This window comes from Ovis canadensis, chromosome 8 (genome assembly GCF_042477335.2).
Source record: "Ovis canadensis isolate MfBH-ARS-UI-01 breed Bighorn chromosome 8, ARS-UI_OviCan_v2, whole genome shotgun sequence".
NCBI lineage: Eukaryota > Metazoa > Chordata > Mammalia > Artiodactyla > Bovidae > Ovis > Ovis canadensis.
In genome coordinates this window covers 88,811,285-88,834,531 of record NC_091252.1, presented here as the reverse complement: position 1 = coordinate 88,834,531, position 23,247 = coordinate 88,811,285, and the positions used below count along the sequence as shown (strand labels likewise).

The 23,247-nt window shown below is 40.7% G+C and overlaps 1 protein-coding gene across 1 annotated transcript in view; it reads left to right on the top strand.

Moving 5' to 3' along the window:
- The window catches only part of SYNE1 (spectrin repeat containing nuclear envelope protein 1), a 495,298-nt gene that overhangs the window by 7,038 nt on the left and 465,013 nt on the right, over positions 1 to 23,247 (top strand). Inside the window, exon 2 of the mRNA XM_069598737.1 lies at positions 2,835 to 3,126. Coding sequence (XP_069454838.1) covers positions 3,060 to 3,126 — 67 coding nt within the window. The 5' untranslated portion in view covers positions 2,835 to 3,059. The remainder of the gene's footprint in view (positions 1 to 2,834; positions 3,127 to 23,247) is intronic.

The following is a 23,247-nucleotide window of genomic DNA, read 5'->3' as shown; positions in this document are numbered from 1 at the left end:
TAGGTTTGCCATAGCTTTTCTTCCAAGGAGCAAGTGTCTTTTAATTTCATGGCTGCAGTCACCATCTGCAGTGATTTTGGAGCCCAAGAAAGAAAGTCTGTCATTGTTTCCACTTTTTCCCCTTCTGTTTGTCAAGAAGGGATGGGACTGGATGCCATGATCTTAGTTTTTTGAATGTTGAGTTTTGAGCCAGCTTTTTCACTCTCCTCTTTCACCTCATCAAGAGGCTCTTTAGTTCCTCTTCACTTTAAAGTTCGCCTTGAGTTTAATGTGGTATCAAAATAAAGACAGAGACAGAAAGAGGGAGGGAGGGAGAGAGGGAACTATTTCAGTATTACTCCACTGAGAAGATGAAAATGATTTAGAAAAGCTAGGAGAAGGGTGATCTGTAAGGCAATGGCATGAAGAAATCCCTTTTAATTCTCTAATTCTTGATTGATGGTAGGGGCCTTGTCTTAATCATCTGTGAAATCCAGTGCTGAGCAGGGTCTGGCGTGGGATAGCTAAATTAAAATGAATTTCTTCCCTCATTTCTACCTAGTATATCTGTAGCTAGCTAGCTAGACTTCAGAAAGTTATAATCTTGTATTTGGAGAACCTTAATTTGTAACAGTTTAGGAAAGCCATTTGTAAGATCCTTCAGGCATTGCTCACTGTCCATCAGCCTTCAAATTAAGGTAGCTTTGGTATGTCGGCTGGTGGAATGCTTTTCCTCAGGACATGGAGGCTACTAATGGGCACACAGCTCCAGCAGGACTACGATCTTGATGGATGAGGGCTGGTTGGTAGTAATTATTTCTTCTCTAAGAATCCCTGGGGGAGCTGCCCGCACACAGGTACCTGTCTAGCTCAGAAGCTGCCAAATATTGGGTCCTACTTCCAGTATCTTTGCAAGTAGCCAAGAGAAATCTGTCTTTACCTTCTTACGAGGTAACTCTGTTCACTGCATCGCAGCCCCCTAACTTGTTAAGTGGCCAGTACACCCTTTCTGGCCCCAGAAATGTGCAAGGTAGGAGCAGGGTAAGAGTGTTTAATATCCTTTTTAAGGTGGTAGTCTAAAAACGATGCTCTCAGCTTATTCAGGTATCAGTATATGCTAATATTAATGCCATTTTAAAAATCCGTTGTAATCTGTAATTACACTGTATTACTTAACCAATTCTTCATAAATACTGCAGGTTTTATGACCACACATTCCGGTTATGATGTTTGATTGCCCTCACAGACTCTTCTTATTTCCTTGCTAAAAGTGGACTGTCCCACACAGAGGAACTGTTTCTTTACAGTTTTGCTTTTGCCCTTTTCCCCTGACTCACTCTATTTCCTTTCTTCACCTTCATCATCACAGCCCAGAGATGCGTATGAATGTAAAAGTGTCATGTTCACATCAGCCCCCTTGCTTTGGCGTCTTGGTTAAATTTCTTTCTCTGTGTACATTTTTCATGCTCCTTTTCTGTCATTAATTGTCCTATTCATGGCAAGACCTCTTCTTCAGTCAACCCTAGGGTTAGGAAAGGAGAAGGAAATGGCAGCCCATTCCAGTATTCTTGCCTGGAGAATCCTGTGGATAGAGGAGCCTGGTGGGCTGCTGTCCATAGGGTCGCACAGAGTCAGACACGATTGAAGTGAGTTAGCATGCATGCAAGTGTTGCAGAAGGAAATGGTAGCCCACTCTGGTATTCTTGCCTGGAGAATCCCAGGGATGGCAGAGCCTGGTGGGCTGCCATCTCTGGGGTCGCACAGAGTCGGACATGGCTGAAGCGACTTAGCAGCAGCAGCAGCAGGGTGAGGAAATCCTTGTTCAAAGTACGTGTCTCAATGTCAAGATTTCATCAACTGGTCTCCTACTTCTTCTTTGCTTTCCCATCTAACATGATGAATTAGACTTGACCAAAGTAGAAAATTCAGGAAGAGGTTAGAAGAAAAATGTCCTCTCTCTTAGCCCCCAACTCCACCACGACCTTACAGTTTACTTTAGAATCTTTCTATGGGGAGGAAAAAACAAAATCAAACCCATTTGTCTCCTTAAATGACAGAGTCTCCAACTCAGCAGGGAGGCCTGGAGTGCTGCAGTTCATGGGGTCACAAAGAATCAGACAGGACTTAGCAATTGAACAGCAAATTTTATATTTATCCTGTTTCAGTTCATCACATTTTAGGAGCTAAGATCTGATCTCATTCCTGAAAAGCGTACAGACAAAACAAAGCAAAGTAGATGTGCAAAGCCGGCTAAAACAGCCCAGATAAGAGAACTTGTGAATATTGAGAAATGCTTGGTGTTTTGGGTAAAAGTACTTTTATTTTCATAGATTGGTGAGAAAAAGACTAGTTTAAAAAGAAAACATGGAAAAACGGGAACACTTCTCCTCTTAGCAGCCAAAACATATTGTGTATGTTTCAAGTGCTCGTTTATTTTATCAAGCATCATGGGAATTTCTCACATTTGGCCTGTGCTATGCTGTGCTCAGTAGGGTCCAGCTCTTTGAGACCCCATGGACTGTAGCCTGCCAGACTCCTCTGTCTGTGGAATTTTCCTGGCAAGAATACTGGAGTGGCTTGCTGTTTCCTACTCCAGGGGATCATCCCAACTCAGGGATTGAACCTGCGCCTCTTGCGTCTCCTGCATTGGCAAGATTCTTTAGCTCTGAGCCACCTGGGAAGCCCTCATATTTGCCCACCACTTTATAGATTTTTAAGTATTTTTATATTAGTTACTTCACTTGGTAATGAATCATCTCTTCAAATTAAATAAGCATAGCTCTACTTTTTGCACTTGGGTGACCTATATTGATTTTTTGAAAAATATTGAACCTTTTTTTCTATTTGGTTTCCAGAATCCTGAGTTTATCCTGAGAAGACAGTCTTAAAGCAAGAGAAGAAAAAGAAGTGGTTGGATCTCTGGGAGAGTTCCTCCCAGACTGCTGTGAGTGCCTGGGCCTCGGCAATCGTCTGTCACTTGAAAGAACTGGAGAACTTCAAGAATGTTTTCTGGAGTGGTCTAGGGACACACCCCGCCGGACAGAGAGTCTCCCGTGGTGGTTCCACCCTCCGGGGCAGCCATGGCCTCCTCCAGGGCAGCCTCCCGGTCCCCTCGGGACATCGCCAACGTGATGCAGAGGCTGCAAGGTAAACAAGGCTTCGAGGGTTTTTTGTTTTATTTTATTAGAGGCTCTAAATTTGCAATACTGACTTACCTCAGATTCTTTCCAAATTTTCTTGCCTTTTTATTCAATTTTATGAAACTACAGCAAGGGAATAACAATGATGGCTTTTATCCTAGTGTTTTCAAACTAGTATCCACGCTATTTTAAGATGCTGTCTTCTTCAAGCAGAAAAAAAGACAAAGCTCCTGTTTTGGTTTTGTGTCTGGGTGAGCGTGACCGTAATGGCTCTTAGTCCAGTGTCCATATGGGAATTCCGAGTTATTGGCAACCTATCCTTCAATAAGAGATGACGATGTAGCGCCATGCCAAGGCCCTGAATAAGGATATGATGACAGTGGCGAACAGTTACCTGTGTGCTGTAGGCAAGTGGCTCACTTATCCCAGGGAGAAAGCTCTTAGATATTTAGAAAGTCTGTAAGTAAGAGACAAAGAGATCCAGAGGGGTCGTGTGATGTGATGAGGTTAATGACTAGTAGCCTGGATGGACTGGAACCACATCCCTTACCTGTGTTCCTTCTCGGACAGCAAACTGTTCTATAGAAGAGAGTTAGCAGTGAAATGTTATGGCAGCTGATAGATGAATTTCTAATTCTGAATTTTCTTTAATATGTGTATTCCTGGAATCATAAAAAAAGAACCATGTGCACATATATACAAATATTGCTTCTTTGTCCCAGTCATCACTTCTCTCAGGCTTCATGTGGCTATTTTCAGGATATAAAGATATCCATACTTAGCACGGTTTTGCTCTAATCTTTGTCAAGAGATCTTGAACATAATGCAGTAGCTTGGCTTTTAGGTTTTCTCGTGTCTCCAGCCAGTGAGCATGTGGTTTGGCACCACAGCCATCACATTAAGTGGGAAAGCCCGACTTTCCTTGCTTATAGTGCATTTAATGTGCATTGTAGTCTTTTCCAGTTGGGCACTTTTGACTTTCAAATACAGACCGAACTACTACATCTGGGTGTTCATGACCTGGTACACGCTTCCAGTTATAGAAAATCAGGTGATCAGTAGAGCTGAATGTTCTCCTTGCCTGCACAGAGACCAGCAATCTGCCTGAAGCAGTCAGATGCAGTTGTGTGACCCCCACCCGCATTTGTCTGCCTGGGCTGATTTGTGATGCGTCCGTGCAAGTGGTACTTGTTTCACATTGACTATTGAAAAATCCCGCTTGTCCTGCTGGAAAGAACCTGGTTGGATGAAAGACAGATCACTGCTTAGTATGTGCAGAAACCTCCTCCACAGGCTGAAAAAACCTCCGATTGGGTCTGTCCAGTGCCGAGGATCTGCAGTTTAAGTTGTGTATCTTTTCTTGGGTGGATGGAACACTGAACTTGGAGTTCCAGCCCACTGTCTATGTCTGCCTGGGTGCAAAGGACTGAACCATTTTGTGCCTCAGTAACCTCAGCTTCAAAATGATGGACTGATAAGCAAAAGTGCGAGGAAGATAATTAGGTAATAAAGCAGATTATCCTTTGAGTGATTTAATGTGAAATTTCTCTGGATAAGATACATATTGACAACAATGGAAAGTTGTAGACAGTAAATTTCAAAACACTTAATTCAGAATCAGATTATAGTCCTATGAACACGCTACTCTTTATACTTACTTTGGTTTGAATGAAAGTTCTTTTATTAAGGTAGTGGTTGGGGATGAGAGGAAGGAAAAATACATGGCTCAGTGTTTTTTGTTTACTTTTTGTAGTACAGCAACAAGAATGAACTTGGAGGGCATTATGCTAAGTGAAAGAAATCACGCAGAGGAAGACAGATGCTATGGGATATTACTTATATGTGGGATCTAACAAAACTGCAGCAGACTATGAGTGTGACAGAGAAGAAGCAGACTCACAGACAGAGTGGGCAAGCTAGCGGCTACCCGTGGGGAGAGGGCGGAGGGGAGGGGCAGTGTAGGGCTAGGAGAGGAAAAGGTACAAACTACTATGTATAAAGTGAGTAATCTACAAGGATGTATTGTAGCCCACAGGGAAATTAGCCAGTGTTTTATGATAGCTCTCGATGGAGTCGACAGTGGCCTGCCACTGGGGTCAGGGGCATGGCAGCAGTGGTTTTGGGAGGCGTGGTGTGTTGGCATAAGTCCTCTTGAAGGAGGACACCATCAGCCCTGCCATAGAGTCTGCAGGGATTTCCCTGGTAGCTCAGACGGTAAAGTGTCTGCCTGCAATGCAGGAGACCTGGGTTCAATCCCTGGGTGGGGAAGATTCCCTGGAGAAGGAAATGACAACCCACTCCAGTATTCTTGCCTAGAGAATTCCATGGACAGAGGAGCCTGGTAGGCTACAGTCCAAGGGATCGCAAAGAGTCAGACTCCAGGGCTGGACTGCGTCAGGCCAAACTACAGGGAGGGAGTACAGCCCCACCCAGGAGCAGGAAATTGGATTTACGGAGCATGGCCTTGCCCACCGGAGCAAGACCCAGTTTTCCCCACAGCCAGTCCCTCCCATCAGGAAGATGGAGTATTACCTTTAAAAACTGTGAGTCACTGTATTATGTATGTATAATATATAATATTGTATAGTGACTGTGCTTCAGTAAAAATATTTAATTAAGGTAAGGTTTAGGGGTGAGAGGAGAGAGAAGGGTACTGATGCCTCAGTGTTTTGTTTGTTCTTGTGGGTGGGGACATAAGTGGTTTTTCTTGAGAGGTGAGTGAAGTGTGGGAAAGTCCTGGAGCCCCACCCTCACCCCACCTTAGGCCTGTGATGATAAATGTCCTAATTCACATCTGTGAGTTTAGGGACCCCCACTTGCAAAATGTGGACTGTTTTCACCTTGCTTAGCCCTCTCAAGATTGTTGTCAAGCTCAGTGAGATAATAGACAAAAAGTGCTTTTAAAACTGTGAACACTGCCATATGACAAACTGTCCCAGCAGTCACGGAAGAAAATTGGATGAGAAGATGTGAGCCTAATGGTTTGTCACGCATTGGGCTCAGCATGCAAATTTGGGGAGGAATGTTAACTTTTTAATACATTCTGTACTGTATAAAGCTAGTCATTTTATTACATAATAAACTGTACTTGCTGTATAATTTTTTTTCTTTGTAGTATAAGAGTTATAACATGTCTTAAGGGTACCTGACACATTTAGAACAGTAAATCTTACAATTCAGGAGAGAAAATTCCTTTGCACTAGGTATCATTAACTTTTAGCATCAAGTACTTCATAAAATAGGTTAATTGGTGACAGTGAAACGTAAGGTCTGCTCAGCTACAAGATGCTACCCATCTAACCTGCATTAGTGGAAGCCAAACGGGAGAGTTGGAAGGAAAGTTGATCAGGAGGACTTCTCTGCTAACCTACTGATCTCCTGGGTTAATTCTGCTGATTCAGCCAGAGAGGTTTCCTCCTCAGCTTAGCTCTCACTATTTCCTACTGTTGCTCTGAGCCCAGAGAAGAGTCAGCTTCCTCTGATGGAGGAGACCCGTCTTCTGCCAAGGGTATTGAGTAACTGTTCTTGCCTGTTAGAATCTCCAAACCAATGACCAAGATCCTAATAAACGAGGGGCCACCGTTATTGCCCAGATAATTAAGACAAATGAGTGAAATTTCTTTGAGGAAAAGTAAATTTCTATTGGGCTTCCCTGGTGTCTCAGATGGTAAAGCATCTGCCTGCAGTGTGGGAGGCCTGGGTTCAATCCCTGGGTTAGGAAGATCCCCTGGAGAAGAGAATGGCTACCCACTTCAATATTCTTGCCTGGAGGATCCCATGGGCAGAAGAGCCTGGTGGGCTGCAATTCATGGGATTGCAAAGAGTGAGACACGACTCTTTTATTATATACTCTTTTATTTCTATTAACTTATATAGAATCAGAGTTACTGTTAATATTTTCAAAGTTCAGTTCCATAGGAACATTCTTCTAGAATCCTCATTACTTTGCCTGGATAGATAATCCATGTAACTAAGGTTTTGTGTGTGTTTTTTCCCCTCTCGTGTTTTATTGTCATATCAGCTCCATAAATAACTAGTAAAAAGTATGGCGATCTGAATAATGACACCTTGGCTTTTCTCTCTTACTTATTTAGTTTACATTCATAGTTGTTGTCTGTTTTTTTTTGTCTTAGTTTTTGTTTCCAGTGCTAGGAAATTAAAGTGCGTGCACAGATTGTGACATAAATTAGCTCCTACTGTAGCAGTTCAATATTTCACCTTTGCCAATATTTGTGCTTGTTTGGGCTTAGTGTTTTAGGCTGGGATCCTGAATTATGGATAAGCAGACAGACTGCAATGCAGAGTTTCATTTGCTGTTAAGAAAAATGAGTGTTTCTGTAACTTTCATCAATTTAAATATAAGCATTTTAATATTTAAAAAAAAGAAAATAGTAGACACTGGCATAGTACAGGGCATTAAATTTTAATTGCGCATAATATGTACATACATTTTCTGCTCTTAAAAGACTTACTGTTGTTGTTTAGTTGCTAAGTCAGGTCTGACTTTGCAATCCCATGCACTGTGGCATGCCAGGCTCTTCTGTCCGAGGGATTTCTGAGGCAAGAATACTGGAGTGGGTTGCCATTTCTTTCTCCAGGGGCCCTTCCTGACCCAGGGGTTGAACCCATGTCTCCTGCATTGGGAGGAGGATTCTTTACCACTGAACCACCTGGGAAGCCTGAAGGCTTACCAAGGGGATCTGTTTAACAGGTGGCTCACGGAGTCACTGCAGTTTATGCTGGTAGTTTAGTTGCTAAGTCGTTTCCGACTCTTGCTGTAGCCTGCCAGGCTCCTCTGTCCATTGGATTCTCCAGGGAAGAATACTGGAGTGGGTTGCCATTTCCTTCTCCAGAGGATCTTCCCAACCCGGAAATCAAACCCGGGTCTCCTGCATTGCAGGCAGATTCTTTACCGACTGAGCTACAAGGGAAGCCCGATCTTCCCATCCCAGGGATTGAACCTGCGTCTCTTACATCTCTTGCATTGGCAGGTGGGTTCTTTACCACTAGCGCCACCTGGGAAGCTACTTTAGTTTATAATCACATCTGAAAAAGGGAATGTTGAACTGTTCAGATCATACATTTCTTTAAGGTAGTGACAAGAGGTTAAGGCTTTTGTCATTTTCTCTAGGGCTTCTGCATAATGTTTGCTTTAAAAGGGTTTGTTGACTGACTTTTATCAATTACATTGCTTTCATTTGAAGATCATCTAGAAAGATTTTTATATAAAGTATCAGTGTTGATTATTTCAAGGCAGGATAGCATTCATGCAACTTGGTAGAGCAAGAGGTAAATGCCAGTGAAGACCAGATGGGCCTGCTAGGGTGTCACACGGAGATCAATTAAGTGAAAAGAAGGATTCTTGATTGTAAGGTTAAACTTTGATTTTTTTTTTTTTTCTGGCTATGCTGGGTCTTTTTTGCCACGAGGGCTTTTCTCTAGTTTTGGAGAATGGGCACTGCTCTCTGGCTACAATGCACAGGCTTCTCACGGCAGGGCCTTCTCTTGCTGTAGAGCACGGGCTCTAAGGTGCGCAGGCTTCAGTAGCCGCTGCCCATGGACTCAGTCGTTGCACTTACTGGGATCTGGAACACAGGCTCAGTGGTTGTGGTGCACAGGCTTATCAGGTGCTCCACGAAATGTGGGATCTTCCCAGACCAGAGATCAAACCTCAAACCCGTGTCTCCTGCGTTGGCAGGTGGACTCCACCGCTGAGCCACAGGGAAGACCCTAAGCTTTGATGTTTAAACATTGTGAATAAATTCAAAGAAAAACAAGTGAGAAAGGGGGTAAACACTTACTCTTGGAGACATAGCTCTGAAATTTGCTAACTGTTCAAAAAACATAATCATGACCTTCCCCTAAAATTGTTTTTAGGAGCAATGTTAAACTTTTTTGGCTACATATAGTATTTCCTACAGATACTGTTTTGTGTTCATTTTACTGTTAAAAATAAGACCTCAGACTAAAAAAGAAAAAGATGAGTGAAAAGTAGAATAACTGATTTTCTTTTGACTTAACATTAAACATCGCGTAGAGTGTAAAAGTTTGTCATCTTGTAACGATTCTGATTTTTTTATAGTGCCTCAAAGATTAAGTTTTATACTTTGTTACTCTGACTTAATGACTCTTCTTATTAAAGTACAAAGTAGTGTCAAAGATCCATTTATCGCATCTAAGTTGAGCTTCTGCTTTTAATCTTTTTCTTCCTATAATGGATATTATATGGTAGCATCTCAAATTTAAATGTAACACAAAGCGAGACACAAAACAGTGATACGTTGGAACATATTAGTTCAATAACTTTGAAGAATGAATAGATAAGTCATGATCTCTAAATTAAAGAACTGAAGATGAAATTAGTCAAAACATATGTTAAAACAAAGGAAGAAACCATTAAAATTGGATCCTACTTTATTTGCCTTCTTTTAAAAAATCTTTTTCTGAGTTTTAATCAGAATTGGGTTTTGACCATAAAATCATTTTAAGGACACATGTCCAGCCTGAGTGGGTGACTATATTGACCCCTCAGATATGTGCATGGTTTTTGTAACTATAGTGCTTTAAACACATTTCTCCTTCCTAAAGGTATATTACACAGTCCTATTACTTTTAAATGCATCAAAGTGTTTACATTTGAATAATGCCCTGTCCTGCAAGCCTTTCCTTTTGCAGAGCCTTTTTATCCACTATGTATTATGGAGAAAGTGCCTGGGGCCTTCAGGATTTTTAAAGGCCTGTAAAAATATTAACTCTCAAATAGAAAAAGTAAACTGCTAAATCAAAATTAACAAGGGTTTCAGTTCAATTCAGTTCAGTTGCTCAGTCGTGTCCGACTCTTTGCGACCCCTTGAAGCGCAGCACGCCAGGCCTCCCTGTCAGTCACCAACTCCCGGAGTTCACCCAAACTCATGTGCATCCAGTCAGTGATACCATCCAGCCATCTCATCCTCTGTTGTCCCCTTCTCCTCCTGCCCCTAATCCCTCCCAGTATCACGGTCTTTTCCAGTGAGTCAACTCTTCACATGAGGTGGCCAAAGTATTGGAGTTTCAGCTTTAGCATCAGTCCTTCCAGTGAACACCCAGGACTGATCTTTTTAGGATGGACTGGTTGGATTTCCTTGCAGTCCAAGGGACTTGCAAGAGTCTTCTCCAGCACCACAGTTCAAAAGCATCAATTCTTCAGCGCTCAGCTTTCTTCACAGTCCAACTCTCACATCCATACATGACCACTGGAAATACTAAAATTATGTGAACTAGTCAAATGTAAATTCAGCCAATTCAACAATTATTTATGTATAAAGTGTATTTGACATGGGGTATGGGTGCACTTTCTTGCTATTGATACAGTGTGTGGCAGGCCTTTAAACATAAGGGTTTCTAAGACTTACCAATAAAACATAAAATATTCCTACATTTTGCCTCCAAATTAATTCTCATTAACATACTACTGATTTTGTTACATTCATGATGAAATTCTTCATAGACTCTTGGTCTCCCTATCAAATCCCAACTTCCTGGCTTGGCATCCTATTCTAATTCCATGTTAACTGTCTAGCATCTGTCTCCTCTGAAGCCCCTACCTAGCCCCAGATGTCTGTCAAATGACACTAGCAGTGCTCTCAAGATGTATGACTTTTCTGTCTCCAGCTGGGACAGTGCTGGGAAAGACTACACCGAAAACTCCACTTGTCTTCAAGGCCCAATCTAGATACAGTGTCTGCAATGAAGACCTTACCGCCAATACAATTGGAAACTCTCTCCCCTCTTTCTAAATACCTTGTTGCACTCTTCTGTCCATTGTTTGGGACTGCTTTGCATTATGGCACGTGTAGTGTCTAATCCACCCACTCAGAGGATAAATACCTTGAAGGCAGGTATTAGGTCAAATTCATGCCAGTGCCCTTATACGTTGATTAGCACAGTGCACGTCATAATATGGGTGCTTCATAAGTATTGTTTGAGAGCATATAATATGAATACTTAACATCATACTGATTTTCAATAGTGGAAGCAGGGAGACCTGGAGGGTCAACTCTGGTAAGTCAGAAGAGATAAGAATGGTTTCGATTAGATGTTAAACAGTGGATAGAGAAGTGGTGAAAATGTAGATATAGTGTGAAAGTAAAGCTGAAAGATTTTGCTGATGGATTGGAGGTAGTCTGTGAGAAAGAAGAGTGCAGGGTAGCCCCTTTGTTTTTCATTTGGAAATGAGCAAAGACATAAGACTGCTGGAAACAAGGCTGAGAAAGAAAATCAAGAAAGTCACATGTGTCTAATCCACCCACTCAGAGGATAAACCACCTTGAAGGCAGAAATTAGGTCAAATTCATGCCAGTGAATCAATCTAAAATAAAACATTTTAGATGGCTGCTGGACATGCAGGACGGTAATTGAATGTCTATGACTGTAGAGATCAAGAGAGAAGACACAGCTGGGGGAAAAAAAAAATTTGGAAATCATAGGCACCATAGTTTTTAAAGCTGGGAGATGGGCTGATACCACCCAGGGAGCAAGAACAGATAGAAAAGAGGTTAGAGAAATAGAACATCCAGCACTGGAGGTTGAGGAAAGCCCCACATGTGAGACTGAGCTGCAGCCTACATGATCAGAAGGAAGAAGACAGAAGCTGAAAGGAGAGAGTTCAAGGAGGGAGTGATCAACCGTGTTCTCACCATTAAAGTTCTTAGCATGTGCAGGACTCATTGTTTATAGAATATAAAAAGATTGTGTGTTTTTTATACATAAATATCAAGCCCAAGTTGGTTAAAGGACATATGCATATAGTTTCAAAATCTGTTCTGGAGGAATAAGAGAATGGTCCTGTGTGTTGCCCATAGACAGTTACAAGGTTCTTGGAAGTTCATTATTGCTGCTGCTGCTGCTGCTAAATTGCTTCAGTCCTGTCTGACTCTGTGCGATCCCATAAATGGCAGCCCACCAGGTTCTGCCATGCCTGGGATTCTCCAGGCAAGAACACTGGAGTGGGTTGCCATTTCCTTCTCCAATGCATGAAAGTGAAAAGTGAAAGTGAAGTCGGGATACGAGCAATTCCTTAAGTATTAATGAAATCTAATTCTGTATTGATGTTGAGCCCAATTAAAATTGCATCCTAAAGATAAAATAGCTCTCACTCAGACTCTAATCAGCTCTCCATCCTCGTGGAGTTGGCGGCCCTGCTGTGAACTGAAGGATTGTCCTCGTGAGAATGGTGCGCCCACTGATGCCATTTTGGACGCCTGTGTGTATGTCTCAGCACGCCTCCTCCACTCATAATCTCTACTTGCCTCCCTTGGCATTATCTTTCTAGATTCATTCCACATAACAAAACTAATAGCCTTCCCCTCATGTTTTGGAGAAAGTCTTTATGGAGTCGGTGTCATCTCTTTTCATTGCTTTGGTCATGGTTGAGTTAGCTCCTGTAGGACTTAATGAAAATATGATTTTAGGGGTGTTTGCATTATTTGAAACACTGTGATGGTTCTGGGATTTTCCACCAAGACTGAGGTGGTAGGTTGTTGTTATTTAGTTGCTAAGTCTTGCATCTTGCCCCACTTCCCCAAGGCAAAGGCAGTGAGAACTTGCACAGCTGTTTCATTCAGTAGTGGTCTGTTGTTATTTGATCACTAAGTCTAACTCTTTGCGACTCCGTGGACTGTAGCTCAACAGGCTCCTCTGTCCATGGGATTTTCCAGGCAAGAATACTGGAGTGGGTTGCCATTTCCTTCTCCAGGGGATCTTTCTGACTCAGGGATTGAACCCTTGTCTCCTGCTTGGCAGGTGACTTCTTTACCACTGAGCCACTTGGGAAGCCCTTCCCCCAAATACTGTAACTGAGTTTGGGAAACCCATGTTTGCATTTAGGGGAATTCTTTGAGTCACTGTGCTGGTAGCTATTTAACCCTGCCTGTGTCAAGTCAGACCTGGGGTCGTGTGTTGTCCTCTGTAAGAAAAGTTCAGGTGTCCTTGAACTGAAGACTTTTATGAATGTATAATTTAGGTAATGCTGCTGCTGCTGCTAAGTCGCTTCAGTTGTGTCCAACTCTGTGCAACCCCTGAGACGGCAGCCCACCAGGCTCCCGCATCCCTGGGATTCTCCAGGCAAGAACACTGGAGTGGCTTGCCATTTCCTTCTCCAATGCATGAAAGTGAAAAGTGAAAGTGAAGTCGCTTGGTCGTGTCTGACTCTTAGCGACCCCATGGACTGCAGCCTACCAGGCTCCTCCGTCCGTGGGATTTTCCAGGCAAGAGGACTGGAGTGGGAATGCTAGACTTTAAATGTCATGTGATAAGTTCCTCATATATCCTAAGAGCCTTACAAAAATAATTCACACACCCTAGGTTATTATTTTTCTCTTATATTTTCCTTCTAATTGGAGCTAATGAGAAATGTTGCCACATTTTTTTATGTTATTCACACATAAATACATAGTTCCTCATCTTTGCATGGCATTTTGTAATTTAATTAAGCAACTGTTAATCATAGGATTCAGTTAATCAAGCATTCATTTAGTTTAGAAGTTATCATGTAAGAATCTATGCAGTTTTGCCATGATTCTAAGGAAAGGCAAATAGTAATTTTCTGTTTGTCTTACTCAAATCAATGAATGTAAATAACAGGGAAATGAAGGAATTGACATCTGCCTCAAGCAGGGTCAAAGACAAATGTTTTATGTAACGTTTTTAATTCCTTGGATGTAATGAAGTCTGCTTTAGTATTTTTTAAATGGTTTCTATGGTAACCTGTGTTCTTTTTTCCCCCCATTGTTTGTAATGACCTCTTGGAGTAAAAACAAACAACTTCCTTCCTCTACTGATATTAATCTTTCATGTTTAGTAAACATTGGTCTCCACCCATGTTTTTAAAAAATCACTTACCTTGAACTACACAGTTGTTCTCCATTCTTTTGCTTCCTTTCTCCTCACTTGTGTCACCAACATTGTTCACATGACATTTTGAATCTCTTTTATCTGTTTATTCTTTATTATACTGACGACTTGTTTTCAGGACTTATCTTGTGAGTTTTTTGTTGTTGTTACTGATGTTATTATTTTATGAGCCGTGGTGTTCATGTTGCCAAGAATTACACTAGTTACATACTCATGGTCAGATTTTCATCTTCTTTACTTCTTTGCGAGTTCTCAAAAATTATCTCATTTTATCCCCTTGTGGTTGATATGAGCATTCGTTGCTCTAGTAGTGAACAGAAAAATATAGAATTCTTACCCAGAAATCTGGGAGCTAAACTCCACCGTACCCTAGATATTTTGATGAGAGAGATCATTCAAAGTACAACTCCAAGTGGGTCTTTTGCCCTGTTTAAAAGCCTGCAGTGACTTTGGACTTTCCTGGTGGTCCAGTGCTTAAGACTTTGTTTTCCAGTACAGGGGGTGTGAGTTTGATCCTTGGTTAGGGAGCGAAGATCCCACATGCCTCTGGGGCCAAAAAACCAGAACATAAAACAGCAGAGGCAGTGTTATAACAAATTCAATAACGACTTAAAGAAATACTTGGTTAAAAAATACAGATAAAAGCTTACAATTTATTATTCAAAAAGGATCTTCATGTGTCTCTTTTTCACTTCTCTTTATTTCCAATCACTCTCCATTGATGATGTCGTTTCCATCACCATGAACCACTTCCATCTCCTCTTATAACTTCCATCTCACTTCCATGTCTTTGCACATTCTCTTTCTCTGTCTCTCTCTCCCCTTCTTCTCTTTTAATTATCTAGACTCTGCTCAGGCTCCATGGTTCAGCTCACACACTGTCTCCTCTGTGACACCTCTTCCAGTATCACCAGCCAAAGTGAAAGGACTCCTCCTTTTCCTCTACTTTCAATATGTTTCTGTTAAATTATCGATTGTATCAAGCTGTCATGGTTTGTTTCTTTCTCTGTGTGTCCCATTAGAATATTCCTGAGAGTAGGGATCTTGTCTTAATCAGTTTTGGATCTCCAGCACTGACCATAAAACTTGACGTGTAGTAAATCCTCAGTTGTTCATGCGTGCATTTAACAAATATATTTTGAGCATCTGCTATGTCCAAGTCCTCTGACAACAGATGTGAATATGATAACATGGGGATCCTATCTTCATGGGGCTGGAGTCTACCGGAGTGACATGATAATTAACAAGGAATTTATAAACTGGGTGATAGATATGATGGGTGAGTATATGTTTGATAAAATAATGAATGACTAAATTAAATTTCCACAAAACGCTCAGATGTAATTAAGTACATTGACCAGACTAGCAGACCATTTAACGGTCTGAATTATTTTCATGTAATCTTTTGCTCTGCATGTTGACAACACCTTATTCTTGCAAGCTCAGGTCCTTAGTTTTATAGAACTGGTGTGGTTGTTTCGAGAAGGGACTTAGCATTTATAATTCGATGTACTTATTCTACAGATGAAATAACAGAGTTGTTAAGCATGGAAGGGTAAGCTAAGGTCATAAGTAGATATTTGAGCAACTCCAGTCTCTGAGAAAATTGAGGGATAACCTGCTTTTCATGCGTTAGTGCATATTCCTTCAAGATTATCCTTTTGCATAGTTACTAATGATCACTGTATCCTTATGGACAGGAGACAAGACTGGCTACTTAATTTTTGGTTTTGTTTTGGTCTGTTATAAATAAAAATGTGGGACCCTCATTCAGCAGTTATTAAGAATAGTTAATATGCTGCTGCTAAGTCACTTCAGTCGTGTCTGACTCTGTGCGACCCCATAGACGGCAGCCCACCAGGCTCCCCCGTCCCTGGGATTCCCCAGGCAAGAATACTGGAGTGGGTTGCCATTTCCTTCTCCGATGCATGAAAGTGAAAAGTGAAAGTGAAGTCAGTCGCTCAGTTGAGACTGACTCTTAGCGACCCCATGGACTTCAGCCTTCCAGGCTCCTCCATCCATGGGATTTTCCAGGCAAGAGTACTGGAGTGGGGTGCCATTGCCTTCTCTGCAGCAGAGATTTAAGCCATGTGTGGGGCCGTCTGAGTGCAGGACCCCAAAGAGTACTCAGTCACACCCCCATGAGGCCAGCACTGGTGACCGGACTTGGGACCCTAGGGATATCAGGGCCATTGCAAAGTAAAATTAAAAGGTGGAAGAGGGTCAAGAGAAGAGGAAGGAAGAAATCAAAGCCATCCTTTAGCTATCCAAATTGCATTTGGAACAGCCTATAAAAGGAGAACTCTTTCTCTCATCCTCATCTCAACTCTCCCTTGACCAGAACACAAAGCTAGTCCTTGAGCACGAGAGACAATCAGTCAACTGATCTGTGAATTAAACATACTGGGGTTAAACATACTTCCCATCACTTACAATCTTATCTTTCTGGGTTCAAAATAACTTATCAAAAAGATGATTCGTGACCACTTAGTGAATTGATGCTTGCTGATATATTTCCTCAAAAGGAAAGATCGTTTTGGTTATCAATTATTTTAATATCCAGTTTTCTACCAGAAACATTTGGGTTGTACTGAATAATCATGATAAGAAACTAGCAATAATTTTCTTATTTCTAGGTATTTTCCTGCTAATTATATCCCTTTAATTTCTCTGTTCTACAGTTAGTAGCACTACAGTGAGGTTTGTAAGAAATGGGATATAGGGTGTATAGAAAAATTTGGTGAAAATTTCTTGTCTCTTGACCTCATCTTATTCAGTAAAGTTGTGAAAATTCCCTAAAGAGTGCATGGCTCTTGTGTTTACAAGTCAAAAGGTGTGAAAACATGTAGTTTGAAAGCATTGCCAAATTCATAGATCTCATGCAGTGAGAGTCAGATATTCTGAGATAATTTCATGCTCTGATGTTGTGATACTTCTTTATTTTCATAATTGTGCTGGGAAAATACCTATGTATAACTAGTGAATTTAATAAATTAATATAAAACTTATCTAAATCAGACTGGAGACATATTGTAAACAAATAGCACTCTTTAAAAAAATTATTTTCCATATTCTTTTCCATTATGGTTTATTACAGGATACTGAATATAGTTCCTTGTGCTATACAGTAGGACCTTGTCACTTATTCATTCTGTATATAACAGTTTGTATCTGCTAATCCCAGATTCCCAATCCATCCCTCCCCAACTCCCCTGGGAAACCATGAGTCTGTTCTTTATATCTGTGAGTCTGTTTCTGTTTCATTAGATGCATTCCTTTGTATCATTGTTTAGATTCCATACATAAGTGGTATCATATGGTGCCTATCTTTCTCTTTCTGACTTAGTTCACTTAGAATGATAATCTCTGGGTCCATCCATGTTGCTGCAAATGGCATTATTTCATTCTTTTTTTATGGCTGAGTTTATTCCATTGTGTATTAAAAATCCAAATGATGTCTCCTCTTGAGGAAATGTGTCAGCAAGCTTTGATTCACTACGTGGCCATGGATCATTTTTTGATAAGCTGTTTTGCACCCAGAAAGATAAGATTGTAAGTGATGGGGAGGCTCCCAGGTCCCCAGTATATTTAACCCTTAGACCCATTATTTCTCCATTCATCTGTTGATGGACATTTAGGCGGTTCCCATGTTTTGGCTGTTGTAAATAGTGCTGCTATGAATATAGGTGCACATGTATTTTTTTCAAATTGTAGTTTTATCTAGATATATGCCCAAGAATGGGATTGCTGGATCGTATGATAGCTCTGTTCTTAGTTTTTAGAGGAACCTCCATTTCCATAGTGGCTATACCGATTTACATTCCCATCAACAGTGTAGGAGGGTTCCTTTATCTCTATACCCTCCTCAGCATTTGTTGTTTGTAGACTTTTTAATGATGGCTGATCTGACCGGTGTGAGTTGGTCCTTCACTGTAGTTTTGATTTGTATTTCTCTAATAATAGTAATGATGGACATCTTTTCATGTGCCTGTTGGCCATCTGTATGTCTTCTTTGGAGAAATGTCTATTTAGATCTTTTTCCCATTTACATATAGCACTTGTTAAGATTTTCTATTTGGTTTTATAATGTCTATTTTCTATGAAATACATGTGTCTCATCTTTGTGATAAAATGACTCTTTTTCAAAATAATAGCTCACCACTACAACAGTAATTGACAGACAAAAAAAGAATGGTATTTCTGATAAATTTTAAACCTTATATATTTTCTTCTTTTGAAACTTTATACTTTTAGAAAGAATAGTTTCATGACAGCATTCAGTCTTGGTGATACTTTTTTGAGTTTAACATGATGATAGCAATGATCACATAAGTATCTATAAATATTTGGAAGAGGACCAGTTATATTAAAAAATATCACTTTGTTTATTTGACATTGCCTGTAAAAAAATCTTCATTTTTAAAGATTTTCTAGGTGACACTCAAGATTGAAAGCTAAGTATCCTGAAAGGGTTATAAAATTTTTGAGGGAAAAACCTTAAAAGATCTTGTCTAATTCTGATTTTGAAAGATAAGTAACAGATTCCTAAAGATTAAGTGACTTGTACAAAATCATGCATTTAGTTAAGACAAAATAGGACTTGAACCTTAGATTATCTGACTGTCTCCAGAATTATGAAATTTTATGAATTTTCTTCTTATGATAAAATTATATGACCCATTAATAAGCATTGTCTCTTTAGCTTTGTTCTGAGTTGAAAAGCAAAGCTGATATTTAGTGTGTGTTTAGTTCACATAAAACTATGCACCTTATATTTACTTCTAATTAGAGCACTTTTTACAAATACTTGGTGCTGTTGGGGGCATAACTATTGTCTTTCTCAGCTTTGCAAAATATGGTAAATGTTCACCAAGCATCTGCTGAATGGATGTTACATTAGTTACATTAATAAATTCACCTCCTCCTCAGTGAGTCTTTGAAGAGAGAGACATAGAGTCAGAGGGACAGAAAAAGAGGTCTTTAGCTCATCACTTGATTTTTAAACTATTGTTTCTATAAGGCTGTTGCAAAAGATTTCTCTGTGGATACTACTTACTTGAACTAGCAAATATTAACTATGGGCTATAGTTTTGAAAGTAATGTTACTCTCAAGAATGCTTTTTCTTCTGAAAGCTTTGTCATACTAGTTGCTTTGCATTTGTGTGATCTTTTGTTTGTAACATGCAATAAAGGATGGCCATTCAGCAGATATTCCATTCCTATAGCAAACATAATTCAGTACTTCCTGTGTTCCAGATCCTGTGTTAAGTGTAGAGGATCTTACTGTGAAACTGACATCCGTATCCTAGCCCTTCCAAGATGCAAAGCTAGTGACCTGCTTGTAACCACAACCGCCACAAGTCACTCTGGACAGGGGGCAGAACACCCCTTGGAGGCTGGTTGAGATTCCTCCTGGGCTGATGCCAGCTGTGGCCCCAGGAGTCTCCCTAGCTACCGCGGTTCTTGTGCTCTGCCTTGGGTACTGGTCCTTCCTCGTGTGAATTCTCATGCCAGGTTTTGGGAACTAGGCCACAGTCTGACAGAACTGCCAATGAGTGCCCCGTCTTGCCACGCTCCAGATGGAATGTTGGTTTGTGGACAACAAACTGTGGCTCCTTCTCTCCAAGAACTGCCAAGTCACAGACTGGGAGGACGGAGGGGTGAAAGATGCTCGCTTCCTTCCCCACACGCATCCACGGTGCATTTATGCCACAGACTTGTAACATTATTTTAGTCCTCATTATACCAGGGAAAGCTGGCTGTGGTTCCATGTCCAAGACTTATAGGAATAGTAATTGTTAATCATTACTTTCCCGAACTTATGGGGAAGGTATGGACTAGTTGAATGGCATACTCTGCCCATTTTATTTAAAAAACCAAGCATTACTCTAAAGAATGCATATAGCTTCAAGAATGGTCTAAAATACTTTTTAAATAAGTAAAAAGCTCCAAGCCTTAATCGTAACTATAAAAATGTCTTTAAACATCTGCATTTAGGAAAGAAAAAAAATTGTTCCTATGCTCCAAAGTATGAAGAAAGCCTTTCTACCCATAAAGCTATGTGTGGTTCCAACCTGATGTCAGTTTTAATTGGTTTAGTTATTGATGCCTAAGAAAGGGAGTTTTACAAGGGAAAAGTCAAATCAGCCTTAAGGTCAAACCACTGGATTCACGTGTTGTAATGCAGTTCTTCTTGGCACTATTGCTTCATAACCAGCTACACATTAATGAGGGCTTTTATGTGTTTGTTGAAGATAAATATTTCCCGTTATCTCAAGTGGCTTCGATGTGGGTCAAATTATCAATGCCTTTACATTTCGAGAGCAATTAGTGCTTTGAAAATAGCCAGTGGCTTTTGTTTCTGGTTTTAGAGAGGAAACACGAGTCTATTTTTCAAAAACATCTTCATTGCTGGTTGGCTACTTAATAACTTATCATAGAAAAATGTGATGTCTAGAAAATACAGAGATTTTATCATTACGTTTTTAGCCACATGAACTGAAAGAAATAAGTCCAAATGGAAAGCTAGGAAGATTGCTGTACTTTAAACAAAAATATTCTTCATAAACTACAGTGATTGTTTTCAGCATTTTTTCAGTGAGATTAAACAAAGCAAAAATTAGATAGGCCTATAATATTTTTCCAAAATTTAGATAGCTTAATTTTCTCAGCTTATACAAATAATATGTTTGTTAAGATTCAACCAGCATAGAAAAATATAAACAACAAAGTGATAATATCTCCAATACACCCAGGTAGATGAATAGATGCCCGAAGATGACAGCTAGATGTGACCAAGTGTTCTGGTAGGTGTCCTTCTAAATGTTTTTCAGTGCACACAGCCTATAAATGATGACAAATGGCTACATGCTATGAATACTCTTTGTTCTTTGTAGTTTTTTTTTTAATGGAACAATATATTGTATATTTCTCCACACATCAATAAGTATAAATCTACACTGATACTGAATAGCTAAATAATATTCCATTTTATTTTTTAATTTAAATTTATTTTTAATGGGAAGATGATTGCTCTACAATATTGTGTTGGATTCTGCCGTACATCAACATGCGTCAGCCATAGGTATACATGTGTCCCCTCCTCCCGCATGGGAACCTCTCTCCCACCTCCCGCCAATATTTCATTTTAGATGTGTGCCATGGCTGATTTAACTCTCCTCTGTTGGTGCCTCGCTTTTCACTATTGTAGGTAAGAATAATAATCCTTTAACATAGGACACTCTTCTTTTCTGTGTTGGATTTTACTTTACAAAACATGGACTAGACACTTCCCTGGAGGTCCAGTAGTTAAAACTCCACGCTTCCAATGCAGGAGACATGGGTTTGATCCCTGGTCGGGGAGCTGAGATCCCATATACCTGGCAGAATGAAAAAGAAGCATAGACTAAATGTGAGACAGTTTTATGCCTTTTAAGAATCAGTTGTATAATTATTTTAGTGAACAAGTTTTCCAAAGAATAAGATGGTAAAAATCTAATGATCATTATCAGTGACTTAAGGTTTGAATATGCTGCTAAGTCGCTGCTGCTGCTGCTGCTGCTGAGTCGCTGCTGCTGCTGCTGCTGCTGCTGCTGCTGCTGCTGCTATGTCGCTTCAGTTGTGTCCGACTCTGTGCGACCCCATAGACGGCAGCCCACCAGGCTCCCCCGTCCCTGGGATTCTCCAGGCAAGAACACTGGATTGTCATTTCCTTCTCCAATGCATGAAAGTAAAAAGTCAAAGTGAAGTCGCTCAGTCGTGTCCGACTCTTAGCAACCCCATGGATTGTAGCCTACCAGGCTCCTCCATCCATGGGATTTTCCAGGCAAGAGTACTGGAGTGGGGTACCATTGCCTTCTCCAATTCTAAAGCTAGGGATACCCTTTAAAAATTTGAATATAAGTTGGTGTAATACCCAATTACTGTGAAATATTTTCACATGATGTTCCCAAACATTTTTCTTCAGATATAATCAAACTACCTAACCCAGAAGAAGAGTTTTGCTCTTCTGGTATCCGTATCTGACTTAAACGGGTGCTTCTGAAAGGAGATTTCTGTCAGGAGGTGATGTATCCTTTCCTTTGATCAGACTGATTCCCATATGAAGGTCAGTGCCATCAGCAGCATTTTATTCAAAATAATACAAACGTGTGCAGAACAGCACTACCTGTGTAATAACACTGAATTTAGTCCCGATATTGCAGAATATAACCTGGAAACTAAGGAAGCAGGGGAAAAAGAAAAAAAAGTCTCCAACTGAGGTAGTTTTATTTTCCTTTTCCTTAAATCACCCAGACAACTGGCTCAGCTCTCAGTTTTATGCTGTGAGTGGGAAGAAGCAGCTGTGAGAAGTCAGGAAAATGATCAGGGCCGAGATGCTACGGTCTTGCCTTGTATTCCTTCCGGGGCTCATTTCACCTGCAGGCCAGTTCCTTTAGTCTGACATACCCAGATCCTCGTCCCCGGCTAGCCCCGGCCCCTGCTTCTCCATTCTGTCCTGTCTCACAATTGCTCCTGTTTTGTTCTTCAGCTCATGGTTAGCAGCCCCCAAAAGGGGTGCCTCTCTCTCCAAGTTAGTTCTTATGGTAGGACTCATTCAGCCTCTTCCTGGCCTCCCTCACTTCTATATCTATCTCTGAATAGTCGCTACTTAAAACTTGATAGATATTAACCAAAAAAAAGGAAGCACCTCTGGATCTGGTTTCAGATGACAAATTTTTTTTTTATTTATATTGTTTGTCCCAGAAAGAACTGAAAATAGCAGAAGTGTGCACAACCAGTTGCAATGTGTTTTTAAAGGAGGAGGCAAGATACTGAGAGCCATGGAAAGTACTAATTAACATTGCTTTCCTTCTTCACTTCACGCAGAGCGTCCAAGTTTTTTTCCCGCTGAGCGCTGAAGGAGTCAGGCTGGTGGAGGAGTGGAGGGTGGAGATGCTGCACTGAGTGTCTTATTTCCTGGTTGCTGAGCACCAGACTTTGGCATCAACTGAAGGAACATAATATGAGTGGACAATTGGGGGTCAGGACAACCCAGGACAAAGAACATCTGGATAAACAGAGTGGCTGGGGAACCCTGGGGGTGAATTTACAAAGCCTCTGTAGCCTTTTGCATACACCCTGTGACTGATTGTCAAGATGGAATCAGTAAGGAATATGTACCCCACCCACCTCCCCGCCAGCCTCACTCTTTGTTTAGATATCCCCAATTGCCCAGTGCTTAGATCTCATCATATGA